This window comes from Dreissena polymorpha, chromosome 1 (assembly GCF_020536995.1).
Source record: "Dreissena polymorpha isolate Duluth1 chromosome 1, UMN_Dpol_1.0, whole genome shotgun sequence".
NCBI classification, from domain to species: domain Eukaryota; kingdom Metazoa; phylum Mollusca; class Bivalvia; order Myida; family Dreissenidae; genus Dreissena; species Dreissena polymorpha.
In genome coordinates this window covers 62,864,994-62,885,301 of record NC_068355.1, presented here as the reverse complement: position 1 = coordinate 62,885,301, position 20,308 = coordinate 62,864,994, and the positions used below count along the sequence as shown (strand labels likewise).

The 20,308-nt window shown below is 35.4% G+C and overlaps 2 protein-coding genes across 11 annotated transcripts in view; both read right to left on the bottom strand.

Moving 5' to 3' along the window:
- LOC127831978 (DNA damage-binding protein 1-like) overlaps positions 1-6,147 on the bottom strand; it is a 63,707-nt gene extending 57,560 nt beyond the window's left edge. For both annotated transcript variants that reach the window (XM_052357109.1, XM_052357116.1), the window contains exons 1-6: positions 5,980-6,147; positions 5,475-5,623; positions 3,300-3,416; positions 2,731-2,876; positions 1,962-2,037; positions 1,316-1,528 (exon numbers count right to left, since the gene is read on the bottom strand). In XM_052357109.1, coding sequence (XP_052213069.1) covers positions 1,316-1,528; positions 1,962-2,037; positions 2,731-2,876; positions 3,300-3,416; positions 5,475-5,623; positions 5,980-6,040 — 762 coding nt within the window. In that variant the 5' untranslated portion in view covers positions 6,041-6,147. The remainder of the gene's footprint in view (positions 1-1,315; positions 1,529-1,961; positions 2,038-2,730; positions 2,877-3,299; positions 3,417-5,474; positions 5,624-5,979) is intronic.
- Positions 6,148-9,025: 2,878 nt separating this feature from the next.
- The window catches only part of LOC127832087 (dihydropyrimidinase-like), a 74,949-nt gene continuing 63,666 nt past the window's right edge, over positions 9,026-20,308 (bottom strand). For 7 of the 9 annotated variants that reach the window (XM_052357280.1, XM_052357271.1, XM_052357332.1 and 4 more), the window contains 7 exons: positions 19,918-20,074; positions 19,263-19,404; positions 18,422-18,505; positions 17,676-17,855; positions 17,226-17,357; positions 14,663-14,870; positions 9,026-11,128 (listed from right to left, as the gene is read on the bottom strand). In XM_052357280.1, coding sequence (XP_052213240.1) covers positions 11,043-11,128; positions 14,663-14,870; positions 17,226-17,357; positions 17,676-17,855; positions 18,422-18,505; positions 19,263-19,404; positions 19,918-20,074 — 989 coding nt within the window. In that variant the 3' untranslated portion in view covers positions 9,026-11,042. The remainder of the gene's footprint in view (positions 11,129-14,662; positions 14,871-17,225; positions 17,358-17,675; positions 17,856-18,421; positions 18,506-19,262; positions 19,405-19,917; positions 20,075-20,308) is intronic. The other 2 variants (XM_052357290.1, XM_052357301.1) reach the window with 2 other exon arrangements.

Here is a 20,308-nt window from a genome sequence, read left to right as displayed (position 1 = left end):
TCTGATCTCTTGAACATGAGTGCTTGGTGAAGATTCTCAAAGAATATTGTATGTGTCAAGCAGAATCCTTCGATACAGTGTCATGAAAATGTTGTACCCATGGCCAATCAAACAAACGTATGTGTCAAGCAGAATCCTTGGATACAGTGTCATGAAAATGTTGTACCCATGGCCAATCAAACAAACAGGCTTCAGCTGCATATAAAGACTAATTGTGTGCCATTAACACAAACAGTTTATTGTGAAATGCTTGACTATTTGCCGAATAATGACAATATGAAATCATATAACTTATAAAAATAACTTTTCATTTTAATTATTTACTTGTCAATAAACAATAATTTAGAGTCCTGGTGCGTCGTCACTTAACCTTGTCCGAGTTTTATCAGTATTTTAAAGCCACTCATTGGAACAATTTTTTTTATTATAAACAAATTATTATAGATAAGACAAACATTATTTTGCATATCAGCCAGTCAATGGGAAAACCCAGCTTCATGCATGAATGTCACAAAATAATCTGGCAAATCACAGATGACACACATAGACTGCCACTTGACTTCGGTTCAGATGAGACGTCTTGAGCGGAAAAATTCCTTTAAAGCAGAAAATGTTGTAACTGATTAGCCTGTAGGGAATGCATTAAGCCTGGTTATCCCAGGTCATGGCTCATATATTTCATGACCAGCCTGTAGGGAATGCATTAAGCCTGGTTATCCCAGGTTAAGGCTCATAGATTTCATGACCAGCCTGTAGGGAATGCATTAAGCCTGGTTATCCCAGGTCATGGCTCATATATTTCATGACCAGCCTGTAGGGAATGCATTAAGCCTGGTTATCCCAGGTCATGGCTCATATATTTCATGACCAGCCTGTAGGGAATGCATTAAGCCTGGTTATCCCAGGTCATGGCTCATATATTTCATGACCAGCCTGTAGGGAATGCATTAAGCCTGGTTATCCCAGGTTAAGGCTCATATATTTCATGACCAGCCTGTAGGGAATGCATTAAGCCTGGTTATCCCAGGTTAAGGCTCATATATTTCATGACCAGGTTCAAGTTTTCTTTTTGGAGTGTTGACAGGAAATTTCACAATGCTTTTTTTGTTCTCTGTCTCCATGTAGATTAGCATGAATCCTGTTTCAACACTGATTTTAACACAGCATTTTTAAATTTATGAACACAGGAAAAAACATGAACGAACATACTGATAACCAAAATATTACCCATGATCTAAGAGGAAAGAAAGTCCGCAAGACCAAGATTTGCCAATCTTGAAAAATAAGTCAAAACTCCGCTTCAGTTGAATCTCACCTTTATGGTATGAGGGGCAATAGGTATAAACTGGTCTCCCTTGTGGTATGTGATGGATTCCTGGCCAATTATGAGGGCCCCTCCAAAAGGGGAGGGTACTGCAATGAGCATGCTGGCCTCTGTTTCCACATTGTCTTGTTTCCAGGGACCCTTGTTTAGCTCCTTATCACGTAGTGATATCTCGTATGTCTTCACATGACGACCATGCTGGTCCTGGGTAAGAGAAAGGAAACAAAAACAGTCAGGTTATTATGTGAATTGCTACCAAAATGGGAGATATTGACAGTACTTAGCATATATTCAAATATATTAAAATTAATGTGGAAATGTTTGACATTCATTTTGAAACAAAATAACGTCATACCCTCTGCGACCATTTCATTAAAAATGCATCTATTATTATAACAGCTGCAACAAGGGACAAAATTGTCACAAAACCAGGTTTTCATTGTGAAAAAAAAACAACGTCCAATGATGGTGAACAAATGTGCCAAATGATTTTAAAATCTGACAATGAACGGCATAGTTATGGCCCGGACAAGCTTGTTCCGCCCGCCCGCCAGCCCGCCCACATTCGCCAATCTAATAACCAGTTTTTTCCTTCGGAAAACCTGGTTGATAAAATATCCAAAAATGGTGCACATACTTGATGCACCAGTATTATAGTGGGTGTGGTGCAGTCATGTAGAAACTGGATATCAATCACTGTCAGCTCCTCTAGCCTGAAATTCACCATACATCTAGAACCAAGACTACTTACATCAACACAGTCTTTGAGAATGTCATAAGGTCAAGACACTGTGACTTTTTTATTAAATGCCTTTTAAACATTCAAACATATTGATCTGGGTTTAAAACTTACATGTAGACCATGGTGCCCACACTTGGTCTTTCAATAATTTATAAAAAGGACATATGAGCTTCATCAGAAAATCCTAACGTCATCCAAAAAAATGATGAGACATTAACAATTGCTAATATCCATGTCTGCTTTACTATTTTATTAATTCTATCATATTAATTAAAATTTTAAAGCAAACGAAAGAATAAGTAATAATCACAAGGCTGAATGAAATTGTGCGGGCATTTAATATAATTTTCCGTGCAGATTGTAGTCAAAATAATTGCTACCCTGTTAACCTTTCACAATGGTATGTTGTGAACAGGGATTGCACAATTAAATATTGGCAGGTTTATAGTGATTTCTTATCTCCATGTTGTTAATAAAAATTCTGAAACCTTGACAGAATTACTTTTTAAATAGCTCTAAACACAATGTAAAACTAAGTTGTAACTGATGTTTTGCTAGTGTGTTCATAAATAACAATCAAATCAAATACCCATTGGAAGTTTTCTAAAAAGTTGGCTGCAAATTAACAAGGCTTTCATATTTGACATACATGTGTAAACATTACCTGACATTGAAGGCCTTGAGTTCCTTATTGTCCCTGTCCAGGGGTATCACTTTGAAGAGTCCATCATAAAGCCGCAGACCGATCACTCTGCACAGCGGGTCAACAATACCTATAATACCCTGCTCTGCCGGACGGCCAATGCGATCCTATGAAGTACAATTGTCCATACATTTTGAAATGCTACTTGAAGACAGGACTGTCTTAAAAGTTTTGATAATAATGTCTTGTATTTAAGGCTGTAATATATGCTTTAATGAAGAAAGCAAAAATAAGATTTGTTAAACCAAAATAAGCTCATTTGTAGCATGTACTGCAGGGGTGTGATTTAACAACCAGCCCAGGGGAGAAAAATGCCCTACCCCCCTTACAGAGTTCAATTAAACTCTTCATTTACTTATAGATCAAGCAAAGTTAATAAATATTTGTCAAATTAGTTTGACATTGACAGGGATGAAATCAGCTGAAAGAAAAAAAAATCACACCCTTAAATTAGCAAATTAGGCAAATGGCAAGGAAACCCATGCAGCACTTAACCAACAGATTCTTAAAATAAGACATGCTGCACGTACCTGTACATTTCCGTGTGCCCTTGTTATGATCTCCAGGTTTTCTCCTTCTTGCTGACACTCCAGGATCATAGCATTGTACTTAGTGGTCAGCAAGAACATCAGGTCCTTGGGCTCCCCCTGGACAAAGTCAGAATGTTAGAGAGCTCGTCATGAAACTTTTCTACCTGCTGCACATTTTCTTTGTATGATACAGTAAGCAGTATACATAACTTGGAGGGTTGTATACAAAAGTGTTCTCTATGTATGGTGTGGAAATGGGTTTCAAAATTAAAGCAATTGTGACCTTAAACACCAGCTTCTTGACCTAAAATTCCATGGGCTTCATCCTTTTCTCCGAAGTTACCAGTAATACAAACTTGGATAATAAAGCATCCTCAAGCTATCCTCAAAAAACAAAATGGCCTCTGGGGAAAACAGTTTTCATGTTACAATCCCTGGCGACCTTGGTATGGGTGTTCCTAGTCTTAAGATCCCAAAGTATGATTATTGTAGGTCTAAGCATTCTTTAGATATCATTCAGCATTGCCAAAACAAATGTCATGTTACAGGCCTCTGTGGCTGTGTCAGGTAATTTAACATTTTGATTTAATATCAAAGACATCCTCTTTTTCTCTATGGTAACCAGTAAACAAATTTAAATAATTGTAGATCAAAACACTTTCTAACAAGAGCTGTCTCCACCAGAAGACATATGCCCCTGAAAAACGCTTTTTCGAAACCTAAACGCATATTTCGAAACCTAAACACGGAGCCTAAGTTCAAGGTCAAAGGGGTCAAAATTTGTGTGCATATGGAAAGGAATAGTCCATATACACATGCACACTTAATATGAAGGTTACATCTGAAGCGACATATAAGTTATGAGCATTTTTCGAAACCTAAACGCAAGAGTGTGACGGACAGACAGACAGACAGTGCGATCAATATATGCCCTCCTTGGGGGGCATAAAAATCTATTTGAATGAAAATGTCTACACATTTTGGAAAGAGAACTAATCATCCCACAGATGCAAAGCAGCAATATACACCCAGTTTTTTCACAAAGGGACATAGTTAAACAACATTTTTAGTCCTAGCTGAGGCTTGACACATAATTCTGGGTCTAGTAGGCTTTAGTGATAGTTATTACATTGTCCAATCACCAATTGATTTATAATGCATTATGCATTTAAAAAATCAGGACTATTTGTTTGACAGAGACTTTCAATCCCAATCGTTCCTGACATATTCTTACATTATCTTACATTGAACAGTCATTCTTTAACAAAGTGTGCCAATATTTTGTCACAAAACATTTATAATCATGTTTAATATACAAATAAACAGGTGTACAATAGGGCTGTAACTAATACACTAGGTGACGAATACGATACATATCACAAATACAGGGTGGCGAATACGAATATTTATTCACGAATATGAATTTCAATGAACAAAAGTAATACTGACAACTTGACATGACATTACATAGTATGAAACACTGAGTATTTGTCAATTTGATTAATTCAGTATCATTGTTGGGATAATTGCATAATGAAAATATGAAATATAAACTTTGAAATAACAAAACACTGACTAGAACTGCTTAAAATTTGAACACAGTTTTGAAAACATGACTTGTACCAATACAATCCTTGAGCAGAACAATTAAGAGTCAACAGTTGGCCTGATATCAATAGCATTCCCTTTACTAGGCTCCATGTTTGTTGATAAGTAGCACAATCATTGTCGTAAAGATAAACAAAAAAGAAATTCCATCTGCTAATCCTTTTTGTGTATGTTTGAGCATCAAAACACTCGTATTTACCTAAATAAACATTAAACAACCATTGAAAGATTTTTCAATTCAATATCGTTAATATTCAACTGTTGCCCGCAATTTTTGTTGATAATCTCACTGTGTAACATAGTGGGTTGGGTAAACATGATGATAAACGCCGGTATAAGGCGAAGAACATTTAAATATAGGGGTTTATTGTATGAACATTTATTTGAAAGGTAAGATAAGATGATTTATCTTTCAAACTCGAAACCACGTTGTTTGTATTCGTCAAATATTTGGTTCGGGAGGTGGCGAATAATAAATACGATTTGTCCACAGCCGTATTCGAGTAATTTGAATATTCGAATGTATCGTTACAGCCCTAGTGTGCAATATATTCAGTGTAAACCTACAGGAGGCCTGAACAACTCCAGGACTGCTATTCTGCCATAAATGCCAACTTCTTTGATGGGCCGCAAACCTTCTGGGGTGACAACATAAATCTCAAGACGGCTGTTTTTGGCTATGATAAGATTAAGGTCATCCGTGGAAGTGAAGTTGCCTGAAATTAGATTGGAGGTATTTCATTTTAGGTCATACTAATTTTTTATCGAAGGGATACACGTCTGAATGCCGCGATGTCTGGGTATACAATTTCATTGATACCTTTCACATGGTAGATTTGGATATATCGACAAGACTTGCAGCTGTACACTTATCTTATAATGTAATAATTTCAACAGAAAATTATGTTTGTGATTCACATATGCAATCCAAGAATCTTATTATCATGATTATCTAACAGTAACAAATAACCGGTTCAAAAAACATTACACAAGCCACTTCCATATCAAGTAGCGCCTGATAAATCAAACGCAAAATTGATGACGAATTAAAAACATAAGTAAGAAATATGACCTGTCACACAAGCATTGACTGCCGTTGGCTTATGAGCAGTCACATAGTAATTATTTGCCATGTTCTTTATTTTTTGCACAGCTTTGTTACTTCTCTTTCCAAATCGTACAGCCGCTCATTATCAATGAACACAGCAAGCGTTTGTTGATTTTATTCAATCGCGCATGCTTGGCGCGGTTTCCATTATTTTGCGACATTCAACGTCGGGTGAGAGGAACGTTTTTTTTCCAAATCGATCTGAAAAAAATGAGAAAAGGCATCAATGCGAACAATTAAAATGAGATCACTCGTTAAGATTTCGAACTTTATGACATGTCGAAGGCTGCTTTATTTTAGATTGAGAGTGTCACAGAAATACTAAGTACGCCCAGAGTGTGTTATTCAGGAGATCTGCAAGGTTTTATCGCGCTACACTGTCTAAGAAAGCGTGTTGAACTTGAGTGTCTGACAGTGGAACAAATGGGGTGAAAGTCCGTTGGATATTACATCAGATTTATATTACATATTTCATTTATTGTTTACCGACTGTGTGGTGTGAACATGGATCATACTCCTATATAGATCACAATTTGGAAACCAGCACGTTGTATTTTTCCTCAGTTGGTCAGATAAAAGTTTTATAGCATTACATTAAAAGGCTAATTAATTGATCAATTAAAGAGTTTGGTATAATTGGATATAAGCACTTTAATCTATTGACGATTAAAATGGCATATAAGGCTAAAAAAAGCATTAAATTAAACAAATTATATAATAGTTTAAATTAAGTGTTTCTACTATAACGATCGACGTAATTATGCCGACATATTTTGTTCTTTTAGTTTAAAGGCGTTTTAATTTTTTTGTGTGTGTATGTTTTTTCTTCGAAAATATGAGGTTAAATTTTATTTACACTTATATGTATCATTAATATTGCTGGGTCAAGTGTGAGGTTGAGCGCTCTAAAACCGGTTTAAACTCCCAATGCTTTTTGCATTGACCGTTCCAAGGCAGTTTTATTCTTATATGTGTTTATGTTGTTTTGTATTGTGCTGTTTTGTACTGTTTTGGCAATTGATCACTAAATGACCAACTAATTGTATATTGTGAGAATGCAATACTGCTCCAGCAGCTGGAGTTTTACTTTTTATACTGACACTCGTTATCATTTCATACCATATTTTATCAAACTCGTCCAGGAAATTCGTTCGTACTTACAAAATTCCTGAACTCGTTTAATAAAATTTTGTATGATATGACAACTCGTGCCAGATCCTATATATATTTGCGTATAATAGACATTAAAGCATCGATTAACATCCTTGTTAACTACTTAGTATACCGGTACACTTTTTTCGACATAGACCTCTGTTCAACGGCATGAGAAACGCATTAATTTGCTTCATCCGTGTGGAGTTCGTTAGGATACGGTCAAAACAAACCACATTTGTGTTATTTATCCTGTTTTATTATCGCCACTTTGTGTATGAATCGTGCTTAAAAATGCTAATCTGACGCATGACCAGATAATAGCATATTTGGCGTCGCGTTCCTTTTCACAATGTGCCCAACGTGGTGCAGATAAAGTACCATCCATATGCATGTTCCGTATTAGTCGATCGTACAGAAATGAGGGAGGTGAATCCAGAAACCGGTGTGAATTGGTTCTAGTATTGCAACATATAGCCATCCCGGGGTTAACGCACGACTATCTCCACTTATTCGCAATATCGACACAATTATTTTTACATCAATGATATTCGCAAAAACAATAAATACCATTATTAATATACCGATTTATACCGTCCCTTTTTAAAATCTTTACTGTCGCCGCATGTGTTTTGTATTTAATTGGTCGTTTTAGGCCTACTATTTGTTGCGGCATTTTAACGGGGTTCATCTTCGTAATTTCTGAGCATTCTTCCGTGGATCATGCTACCTTATCTTGACTAGGATTATGCATGCGGATGTCAGGTCATTTTTACTGCGTTGGACTTAATCAAACCAGACAGTGTGACAAGAAAAATCGACGATACCGCATGTATATTTCTGTGCTTGTTGCTTGTTCTGTCAATAAGGTCAATTTGGCAAGAGTTAGACGACTGTACGTGACTGTTCACACTCCTGGATTGCCAATTAGGCAGAGTAGGAAACTGCCTTTTGGCCCCGCGACTTTTAGAGGCCCCATGAGACCGTGGCGATGTATTGGTTTCATATTACTTCTATCTAGATAAATAGTTAAATATGTAAATATACAGACTAAAGCTATTGTTTTCTTAAATTCGTATTATAATCATTATCAGTATTGGCATTACGGTATTATTATGGAATTACATGATAATTAAAATTGTATACCTATTATGCTATAAAAGGACATTATCACAGTTTATATATTGCCTTCCTTGGCACTGGTAGGCTAATTTACATGTTTTAGCAGACACTAAGCCGACTATGGACCGGGGCGTGGGCCCAAAACGTTTCACTGCCTATTGGCCTCCACGATGCTAATCCGGCATTGACTGATAAATGATAATCGCAATTGTTGTAATTATACATACACCTGTACTCTTACACTCACTCCATCGCACTTAATTCTTACGTAACGCTTACAATACGAATTTTACACATAATTTATAAATTGCCATCGTGTTCAATATAGCTGCGTTGAAAAAACATTTCGCAACGCCGGGCTGATTGCGACTGTGGTTTCATCCTGCTGCACGTGCATGCAAAGGTTTTGTTGTCTTAATAGAGGATTGCAGGCTTTTCAATTGTTGAGGAAATTATCTGCACCAGATAGTAGAGCCCGTTTAACGCATACATAACGCACGTTAGGACTGTTTATTGACATTTGCAAGATTTGTCTGGAATAAATTGTATATTTCTGGCAAAGCAATCATCTTAGCAAGTACGTCTATAGCAAAGTAAGTAGTCAAATTCCAGTCTGGTATTTTTTATACTGAATACAGATTTTTTTAAATGTACAATTTATTCATGGATCATATATCTTTGATATGGAGGTCAGCTGAAGTATTTTAATAATAGTTTGTCCGAAAACAACAACGTATTCTACAGGGTACAGTTTAATTTGTAGCCAAATATAAACAAAATAACGAAATTATTACAGTAAGGCAATAAACTGAATGAAATAAAATGAACTGTAAATCCCATACAAATGGCAGCATATGCTACTTCAGGAACACACGACATCCACCACTGTGAAAATACTGTAAATCCGATGTAAAATGTGGCACTGTGGCAGCTACATGCAGTTTATCAAATTCAAATGTAAGTATATTATCCTGATATTACTATGACCTATGCAGTTTCTAATTAAGAAACAAAATCACAATGTAATAAAAAAATCTTTAAAAAATGTTTATAGATTGTACTTGAACGGAAAATAAACGCCGTTTTAATCAATGTAGGTCACTGTTTCAAAACATGTAAGGTTACATTACAAACATACATCAGAAGTAATCACTTATCAGTTACAGCTGAATGTGTACATCTACTTATTTATTGAAAATGAAACTGGCACTAGATTTGCGTAGATTTCTATTACATACAGTAAATATTGTACATTAAATGAAAAAATATTTTTTATAAAAACTTGACATTTAGATCTAATAAAAACATAATAAACCTTTTCTGACACTACAAATAATCAACAATACTTAGCTAAGCATGTGAAATTTATGTATACACATTACTATATTGTATGCTGCAATTAACATAAACGTAAGAACAAAGATTCGAATAAAATTATCATACAAACATTGAACCATTTTATAAAAACAAAGACTCAACTTATTCAAGTCTTATAGTAGCAAACAGTCTACAACACCATGAATACAATTCACATTTTACTTTCAAGTATTACATATAATTTTAAAATTATTTAGTTTACTAAAAAAAGGAAAGTATTTATATCTAGTTTAGTATATGATATCTACAAGTATTTATATAATTTAGTATATGGTATCAAAAAAGTTCTGTATATAATTTTACAAATACACTGTAAGTTGTTCTTTTAAAAATGAGACAGTTTGAACTTCATTGTAATCCTACAAATGTAACAAATTTAACACCATACACTTTTGCATGCTTTTATAGTGATTCATTAGCTTTAAACTACAACAACAACACATTGAGCTGGAAACAATTACTTGAAGCATGTACAATAACACTTAATAATATATCTATGTACGTAAACGTAATCATATCGATTATTGTGAACACATAAACACAGATAATCAGCTAACAATAGCTTACAACATTTCAGCAAACTTCTGCCAGGATCAAAACCTGAGCTCCCAAGTTTTATACTGCTAATTCTCTTCATTTTTCAAAAACAGTATGGCAATCACCACACATTTTATATCACACAATGTTTTTTTCCCAATAAAACATTCAGTTAAAACCATTTTGAACATCTTCTTTTTTACAGATCCTTTTAAGTTCTAAGCAATTTTGAATTGTAATATTTATACATGACACACCCCACATTGAACTATTCATGTTGCATATATCGAACTAACACTGAACCATCCTTCAATTTGTAATGATACCATTACATAGAAGTGTACACTTTTAAACACATTTATACAATAACAAGTTAACCAAGCAGTACCATGCTCTTCTCAATTAAAGTATGGGATATCCTATAACAAAGTCATATGTTTACAATTTGCTGTGCTTTTTTTTAAATCCTGGATGTAATGCTATTTGTTTTCCTCAGAAAGCAATATCAATTTACATAAGAGAATAAGACATTACAGCATGAAACATCTGTATCTCGAATAGCAGAGCTGATACACTAAACCACAGAGATGAGTAAATATTACACAAAGAGTTAAAGTAGATAGCCAATTTGTGACTTGAAGCATTCGGTTCACATACATCTAATATGTATACAGGCAAAGGCCCAATTAAGCGATACACACTTTGCACATAACTCATACCCACTATATTTAATTGTTATACAGCAGTGCATACAATGACACAGATTCTATTAAAACTTGACAACACAATGAATAATTATAAAAATGTTTCTAAATATGGTTGTCGAGAGGAGGTGCTCTCTACCATAAGTTTGAGGACTTTCCCCCTGGTGGATTTGAGACGCGGATTTTATGACGGCGAGGCTGATTATCATCAATTTGATCACCTGAAAATAGAAATAATTATGGAAATAACATATCAACTATATCTATGAAATAATCATTATATCAACCAGATTCAATTTCTATTTTAAAATGCTAACAAGTTAAAACAATTTGTCTTTAAGCAAATTAGGGATTAATATCATACACAGAAATAAAGAAAAATATTTCTTTTCATAATTAATAGATGCAATTTAATTTGATATAAAGCTTTTTTTATTTTATGGAGAGAACCATATATATAATAATTACCATATATACATATTATAAAATGATGCTTTATCCCCAGCAATAATTTTTATTAGTGATCTTGATTTTTTAGCAAGAATGATTGACTCATGACATGCAAGCATACTTGAATCATGAATGACGAAAACTTTACATGAAAATCATTCAAGGGATATAGGAGATAGATATACAAAAACAAAAAGGCTGAACTATTGGCCCTTAAGTAAGACCTAGACCTTAAGAAATGTGACCTGTACATTGTAGGCAAGTTTCATGACAATTCTTCAGAGGATACATGGACTGTAAATAAAAATAAATGATGAAACCTTGAACTATGAACTTTGTCTTGAGCTGGTATGACTCACTCATGCCTACTTTGCACTGTCTCAATGGCCTTACAATAGTAGGTAATTTTGATAAATCATACAATTGAAATGAGAGAAATGTATCAGAATAAGAAATTTAGGCTTAGAAAAATAATATTTACATTTAAGTATGACCTTGAGCATGACTCATGCCTTTTATACACAGTCACAATCATAATATTATTGTAGACGAGTTTTCTAAAAAAATCTTTCAATGGCTACATGACATATGAAACTATCCTTCAATGGCTACATGAGATATGAAGCAAACACAAACATAGAGGCTCAAACCTCTGACATTGAAGTACAATCCTGACCTTGAGCCACCTTTGCATATTGTGTCAATGCGCTTAACATGTAAGGAAAGTGTCATGAAAATCTTTCTAAAGGTATAAGAGACATGGAGTGGACATGTTGTCTGCCAAAATGCACTCCTTAAATAGCCCACCCACCTTATGGCACAGAATGAATAATTAACCAGCGAATTTTATAATTTTGACCACAAGATTCCCTCCATCAACTTCAAAATCAACCTATTTATAAATGCACACTTAAATTAAAGAGTTTCATTTTCATAAATATGTAAGTAGATCTACAGTTAAATAAAAATATTATAAGCATTAGCAAAACAAATGATAAAATCTAAAAATGTGCTAGCCCGTTTAACTGTCGAGCATACTATATAACAAACTTAAACAGCATAACATATATGGTTATAATACTCAACATAAATGGTTTACACCAGATCTTGGTGTATCATATGAGTTGCTAACCATTATAAAATTTTGTTTTTTTTCAAACGCAGGAGTGAGAAATTAAAATAGCCGAACAATTTTGGGCCTGTTTTATAACTGATTCAACCCAATGCTACATTTAAGCCATTGTTTATAAAACAAATAATGTTTCTTTTAATAAAAAGCATGTTGAGCATTTCATTGGTAGTTTTAATGATAGATCATTACTCAATTAAAATTAAAAATTATGGCATTAAGAATAAATTAGCAAAGTAAGCAGGCATATTCTGGACCTATTATATTACCCAAAACAGAATTATTACAGTGAGGCCAGCTTAAACATCATGCTTTTGTTAACATCATATAGATAGATAATGCATTCCGTCATATTCGCAAACCTTATTTTAAGATGAAACACAAACAGAATGAAATAAGCATGGTATGCATAGTTTAAATTTTTAACAAACACAGAACTCTCTAAGAAGCGTTTTATATATAAGTCTACAAATCTGTCAATTCAAGTCATTCAGCCAAGTCTAGTAAAAGAGAATTCACCTGCGATTGTTCCTGAATAAAAGATGAGTATCCCAATATTAGTTAAACACAAACATGGAATAATTAGAAAATTTCATATCATTTACATCTCAACAGTATCAATTTCTCGAGTCTAAACATTCCACGTGGCAATCTAAGGCATATCCCCCGCAATGATCCTTTTGACCCAAAAGTGTGACTTTTGCCAAGAGGTGCTATGATTTGTTTATGTCAACTGCACATGGTCTCAATAAAAAAAATACTTGCACAAAGAGTCATGAACATCCTTCAATTTCGGATATGGAGCAGACACGAAAAACTGACCTGAAAATGAAGGCTCAGACAGATATCCTTCAAGCCTGATAATGACCTTGCGTGAAAAGCCAATGGCATATACACATTGTCTTGATCATTTGAAATAAGTTTCATGAAAATCATTCTAAGAATATAACAAATATGGAGCATGAAAACTCAACAGCTGAAAGCTACCACCAAGTATTACTGATCACCAGGAATACATATAACAGGTTGTACCGGTAGATAATCTGGGTCAATAGATAAATGATGTTAATTTGACAGGCAAGGCATACTGAATATGTTTCCAGGAAGACACAATTTTCTGATGGTTAGTCTGGAGAAACAGGAAGAAGAGTAATGGATAATGGTAAAACTATTGGATCACAAGAAAACATACAGTGTTTAGTTTTAGATGGGAGTGAAATGCTTGTATATATATATATTTGATAAAATCTTAAACCAAACATAGAAATGATGAAGCCAAATAAAGAAGCTTTGAATGGTTCTATGCGCTACCAATAAAGTCCAATATTATATTTTATAATAAACTGGGGTAAATCTGTGTGAATGTAGAACAAGCATGCCTCCACATACAAGCACCATGCAAGGGAGTGATACATATGTAGAGGGTGCTAGCGAAGATTCTGCTTTCTTATATATGGCATATACAAGTTACTTATAACAATGGTTATACAAGGTACTTGTATATCTAACCCTGATGCATTCAATAATGCTACATTTGGAAGTCAGAAAATGCTTGAGGCTATTACAAATTAATGTTTTTCCCATTCCAATTAAGTAAAAGTATTTTGACTAGCTAATGAGGACATTCAACATTTTACCATTACAAATGTATGTATTCTTATCCCATAAACTGCCTTCATTTAAATTAAAAAGCGTCGAGGCCAAAAAAGGCTTTTACCAAAGTGCTGTGAACTGCAAAATGCTTATGAAGCAAACGATGATCAAACACAAATTGAAATATAAGAAAGTACAAAGCCAAACATTGGGACATTCAAAAGTTGGAATATCATGGGTAGTGTATTTACAAATATAATTTGTAAGGTTTGAAACAAAGAAGAGGCGTTTGAAAGAATTAAGAACTCAAATTCATGTACATTTGCAACATTTGAAAGCAATGAGTGAAAATGAAACATGTCCAAATGGCAGACCCATATTTCAAGTCATACCTGAGTAGAAATATACTGTTAAGTCCTAATCAAATGTTTTCCAAACAAGTAAATACAAATAGACAAAAGTACAAACACCACAATACACGTAAAATCAGGCAAAACAACGTTTTTTCATTGTTACAACATATAAAAAAAACAATGTCCTCATTAAAACTATCCAAAAAAGTGCAAGGCAGAATGTTAGCTACCACTGAAAGAAAAGCTAGAGTCCTGTTGATTTCGACCTCCAGATCTGGTAGGGGGCCTGCTGTGGAAGTCTGCAGACATGTCATCACCCATGATGATGTTGGTGTTCTCATTGCGGTGCCTGGGAGGCGCCGTCTCGATGCTGTTGGTCTTCACCTCCGCAATGGGGCCCTCGTACACCTCTCGCTCTACCTTCTTGGGCCTTCGAGCCTACAGCACAACAATACCTCACAATGTTCACATGGCAAACTTCACCTGATACTAATGGGCTATCACAGTTGCCAAATTCTCATGCACTCTAATCTGCTCAATCAGACATGAATAGTTTTACCTTATTCATATTCAGCAAGTAACAATACCTTTATGTTAATTGATTGATAACAGTTACCACTTGATACTAATTGATACTTTATAAGCATAAATTATGCAAATGAATTGTTAAAGTGACCATTTATATTCAACAACATAACAATATCTGAATAGCTTGCAGTGTATAGATTTGCAACAGTTACAGGATACTCTTAATAGCATAAATTATACATCTGAATTTCAGAACAATAAATATATTTTCTTTGTTTCACAGTTTAGTTATACGCAGTACTTTATTGGGATAATCTTTTCTATATTTTTTTCTGGATTCCAGCATGAATATCCATGGCAACGGTCTGTATGTAAATATCTCCGTGCTTGGAGGTCTGTGTCAGGTGATTGTTAGTGAGCTACTCAACACATCAGCAAAAATACACCTTTTAAAAACAAACATTCATGTGTTGTTTTTTTACTTCTTGACTAAAAATTGTTTCAACGTACCAGTTGACTTTAAAGCATCTATTAATGCAAATATCAACAAGGGCTGTTTGTAAAACATGCATGCCCCCATATGGGCTGTCAGTTGTAGTGGCAGCCATTGTATGAATACGTTTTCTGTCATTCATATTGTGACCTTGACCTTTGACTTAGTGACCTGAAAATCAATAGGGGTCATCTGCCAGTTATGATCAATGTACCTATGAAGTTTCATGATCCTAGGCCTAATTATTCTTGAGTTATCATCAGGAAACCATTTTACTATTTAAAGTCTCTGGGACCTTGACCTTTGACCTAGTGACCTGAAAATCAATAGGGGTCATCTGCCAGTCATTATCAATGCACCTATGAAGTTTCATGATCCTAGGGGTAAGCATTCTTGATTCAGCATCCGGAAACCATTTTACTGTTTTGAATCACTGTGACCTTGACCTTTGACCTAATGACCTGAAAATCTATTGGGTTCATCTGCCAGTTATGATCAATGTTCCTATGAAGTTTCATGATCCTTGGCGTAAGCATTTTGAGTTATCATCCAGAAACCATTTTACTGTTTCGAGTCACTGTGACCTTGACCTTTGACCTAGTTACCTGAAAATCAATAGGGGTCATCTGCCAGTCATGATCAATCTACTTATAAAGTTTCATGATCCTAGGCGTAAGCATTCTTGAGTTATCATCCGGAAACCATCTTAGTGTTTTGAGTCACTGTGACCTTGACCTTTTACCTAGTGACCTGAAAATCAATAGGGGTCATTTGCTTATCATGATCAATGTACCTATGAAGTTTCATGATCCTAGGCATAAGCATTCTTGAGTTATCATCCAGAAACCATTTTACTATTTCGGACCTTTGACCTAGTGACCTGAAAATCAATAGGGGTCATCTGCCAGTCATGATCAATATACCTATGAAGTTTCATGATCCTAGGCCTAAGCATTCTTGAGTCATCATCCGGAAACCATTTTACTATTTCGGGTCACTGTGACCTTGACCTTTGACCTGGTGACCTGAAAATCAATAGGGGTCATCTGCCAGTCATGACCAATGTACCTTTGAAGTTTCATGATACTAGGCCTAAGCTTTCTTGAGTTATCATCCGGAAACCATCTGGTGGACGGACAGACCGACATGTGAAAAACAATATACCCCCTCTTTTTCGAAGGGGGCATAACTACATAAAAAGGTTTAGTCCAAGATTCAAATGTTTTCTAATGCTAATCTTTGAGAAAGAAAACGCTGTAACAGTGAAACTGGAAATGCATGTGAGTAAATTGTGGTCTCAGATCAGCCTTCCAAGTCAACACAGGCTGATCATCATCAGGGATAAAACTCTCTACCTTTTCGTTTTAAGGAAGACTTTTCATAGAGAATCCAATTTAGGCAGAAAGTGTCTTCCCTAATTAGCCTATTCAGTCTCCACAAGCTAATCCGAGACACCATTTTATGCACATGCATTAAACCCAATTTTGCAGAGCAAGACTCAAAGGCAAACTGTATTACCACTTCTCGTGACTCTATCCTGCCATAGACAGAAAACTGTATTACCGCTTCTCGTGACTCTATCCTGCCATAGAAAACTGTATTACCACTTCTCGTGACTCTATCCTGCCATAGAAAACTGTATTACCACTTCTCGTGACTCTATCCTGCCATAGAAAACTGTATTACCACTTCTCGTGACTCTATCCTGCCATAGAAAACTGAATTACCACTTCTCGTGACTCTATCCTGCCATAGACAGAAAACTGTATTACCACTTCTCGTGACTCTATCGTGCCATAGACAGAAAACTGTATTACCACTTCTCGTGACTCTATCCTGCCATAGACAGCCTCTGCATAACACGGTGTCGCAATGAAACGACCCTGACCTTGCGTGACCCTCATCTGAAGATTTAAAAGTAAATGTATCTATAGCTCAAATATTTCAGTACCTATCACGAAATAATGAAACCAATTGAATATTTATCAAAGGATGTTCAGGTATGAAATTTAATTGAACTTCTAAAACGGTTTGGAGAAGTAAACTGTGATCGCAATCTAAGGTTATATTTGACAATACCAATTTAAACAGCATATGAAAGCAGTGGAAAAAGAAATGAAAGTGAAACTGATGTTTTTGCTCATTGATTGTTTATCAGAAACAACAGTTTGATTATTAATGTTACTAATATACACTAATTCAACCATAGTACTACATTATACCTGTCCCTCATCAACCACTACGTGTCCATTGCTGATAACAAATACAGGGACACCGTGGACCACCATGCCCTCAAAGATGTTGAAGTCAACAGCCTGGTGGTGAGTCTTGGCCGAGATGGTACGGGTGGCCTTGGGATCCCAGATGACAATGTCTGCATCCGAGCCCACTGCTATGCGGCCCTAAAATGGAATATGGGGACTTCAGCAAGAGAGACATAAAATCAAGAGATATGTTATAGACAATTTTTGCATCTGAGCACATCACTATGCAAGCTCTAACTGGATAACATTATAGGAGACTATAGAGAACAGAAATACCAGAATTAAACCTTTGAGCGCTGAAACCGGATTTTGAAGGCCTTTGCAAACAGTTTGGATCCAGATGAGACGCCACAGAACGTGGTGTCTCATCAGGATCCAAACTGTTTGCTATTCTGATGGTATTCTTTGAAAAAAAATCAAAGAAAATGCTAATTTTAGCAATTTAGCAGATGACAAATTTCCGAGCATGCAAAGGGTTAAGAACATACCTCAGATAATTATTTTGTAGAGCATCACGATGTGACCATGCAATAGGTCCAAGTGAGGTTTGGACCAAGCAATTCAAGGAAACATATATATTTGAGGGGTTTGTCATTAAATGAAAAGTTCATAATAATAAGAGACAGCAAAGCAATTGTTAAACACAATATCTATCCAATCTATATACCTATGTATCTAAATATGTTGAAAGTATAAAAACAAACCTTCTGGGGATAGATGTTGAACAATTTAGCTGCATTTGTGCTTGTGACGGCCACAAATCTGCAGGGGTCCATCTTGCCAGAGTGCTGTGGAAATGGAAAGCATAAATAACATACAGACAAACTTAGACACAAGTACTCCTCACCATTGTCACAAGTCTTTTTCAAATAAGTTTCATTTCAAACCACAATTACTACACAAAAAACACAAAAGATATATATTACATCAAAACACCAAAAATGGAAGCATAATTAAAAAACAAGGGACAAAATTGTCACAAAACCAGGTTTTCATTGTGAAAAAAAAATCTGATAAAGGGAGAAAACTCAAACTGAACTTTTTAAATGAACAAACAAAATAAACCCCCTTTGTAAGTTTGTTTTTAAAAAAAATCTATTTTTAGTGGTGGCGACCTCGACATTGGAGATATTGACGTGATTCTTTCGTGCGACACACCGTCCCATGATGGTGAACAAATGTGCCAAATGATTTTAAAATCTCACAATGAATGACATAGTTATGGCCAGGACAAGCTCATTTATGGCCATTTTTGACCTTTGAACTCAAAGTGTGACCTTGACCTTGGAGATATCGACGTAATTATTTCACGCGACACACCGTCCAATGATGGTGAACAAATGTGCCAAATGATTTTAAAATCTGACAATGAACGACATAGTTATGGCCCGGACAAGCTTGTTCTGCCCGCCCGCCAGCCAGCCCGCCAGCCCGCCCGCATTCGCCAATCTAATAACCAGTTTTTTCCTTCGGAAAACCTGGTTAAAAACCTGGTTAAAAATAATTGAAGTTTAGCATCAAAAGCGCACAGACATGTTTACTAACCACTCCCTTCTCCCATATGACAGACATACGATCCTCCACCCCGTTGACCCCGTTAGGAATCTTCCTGAAGTCATCCTTGCCAAGAGCCTTCTGGTCCGCGTTGAACGTACAGTTGTCTGTGCCTGTAGTCTGTAGGTCACCACTGAGGGATAACAACATGAGCGTGATAGAAGTACATTTAACACTTTCCTGACAGTTCATATTCAAAATGAGTGACACTTGTATACTATAACTACACAATCATGTTATAAGGTTGAACGAGAGAAAAGTCTGTGTTAAGCATTTCTATAAAAGATTCAATAGTAAATCATTCATACTCCATGAAAAGATCTGAAATTTTCAAATATATTGACATAAATTGTGTAAAATTCATATGTTCACAAAATCACATATATTAATTAAGTCAACACAATTTAAAAATCTACATTTTCTGTATTTATTCAATAATCACATCTTATTACAAAATCCACAATACAAATGGTACCAGGTATCAAGCACTTCAGACTATAAAGCTCTGACTGAACAGCATTTAAGTAAAATATTTCATGAACCTGCATAAAAATGTTTAAATGCACCTAAAACTTGTATGATATGATTAGGCCAGAACAATTGATCTTATAAAAGCTACTGCTATGACTACATTGGATACACTCACTTTGCGAGCAGGTCCATCAGATATCCTGGTGTGGAGGGGTCAGGGCGGAGGGGTGGTCCCATCACATGGCCCGCAGCATGGCGCCAGCACTTGTTCCATTGGTGTGTGCCATCCGTGCCCAGACTGGCTGCTATTGGCTCTCCAAACACCACACATCCTGAAGAACCAGGCATAAAAGTATGTACAATATTGCTTTCTTGTGATATTGTATTCACAGTTTCTCAAAAATAACTTGGTATGTTTTAGAGATTTTTGTAGTTGAGGTTCTTTATTATTGCGTAAGATTTGTTTTTGTCATACAAATAAATGGCCAGTACACTTGTCAATCAAAGTGTGAGCTAACCAACCATGCTTTATTTAAGTAGTAATTTATAATTATGTTCGAAATTGT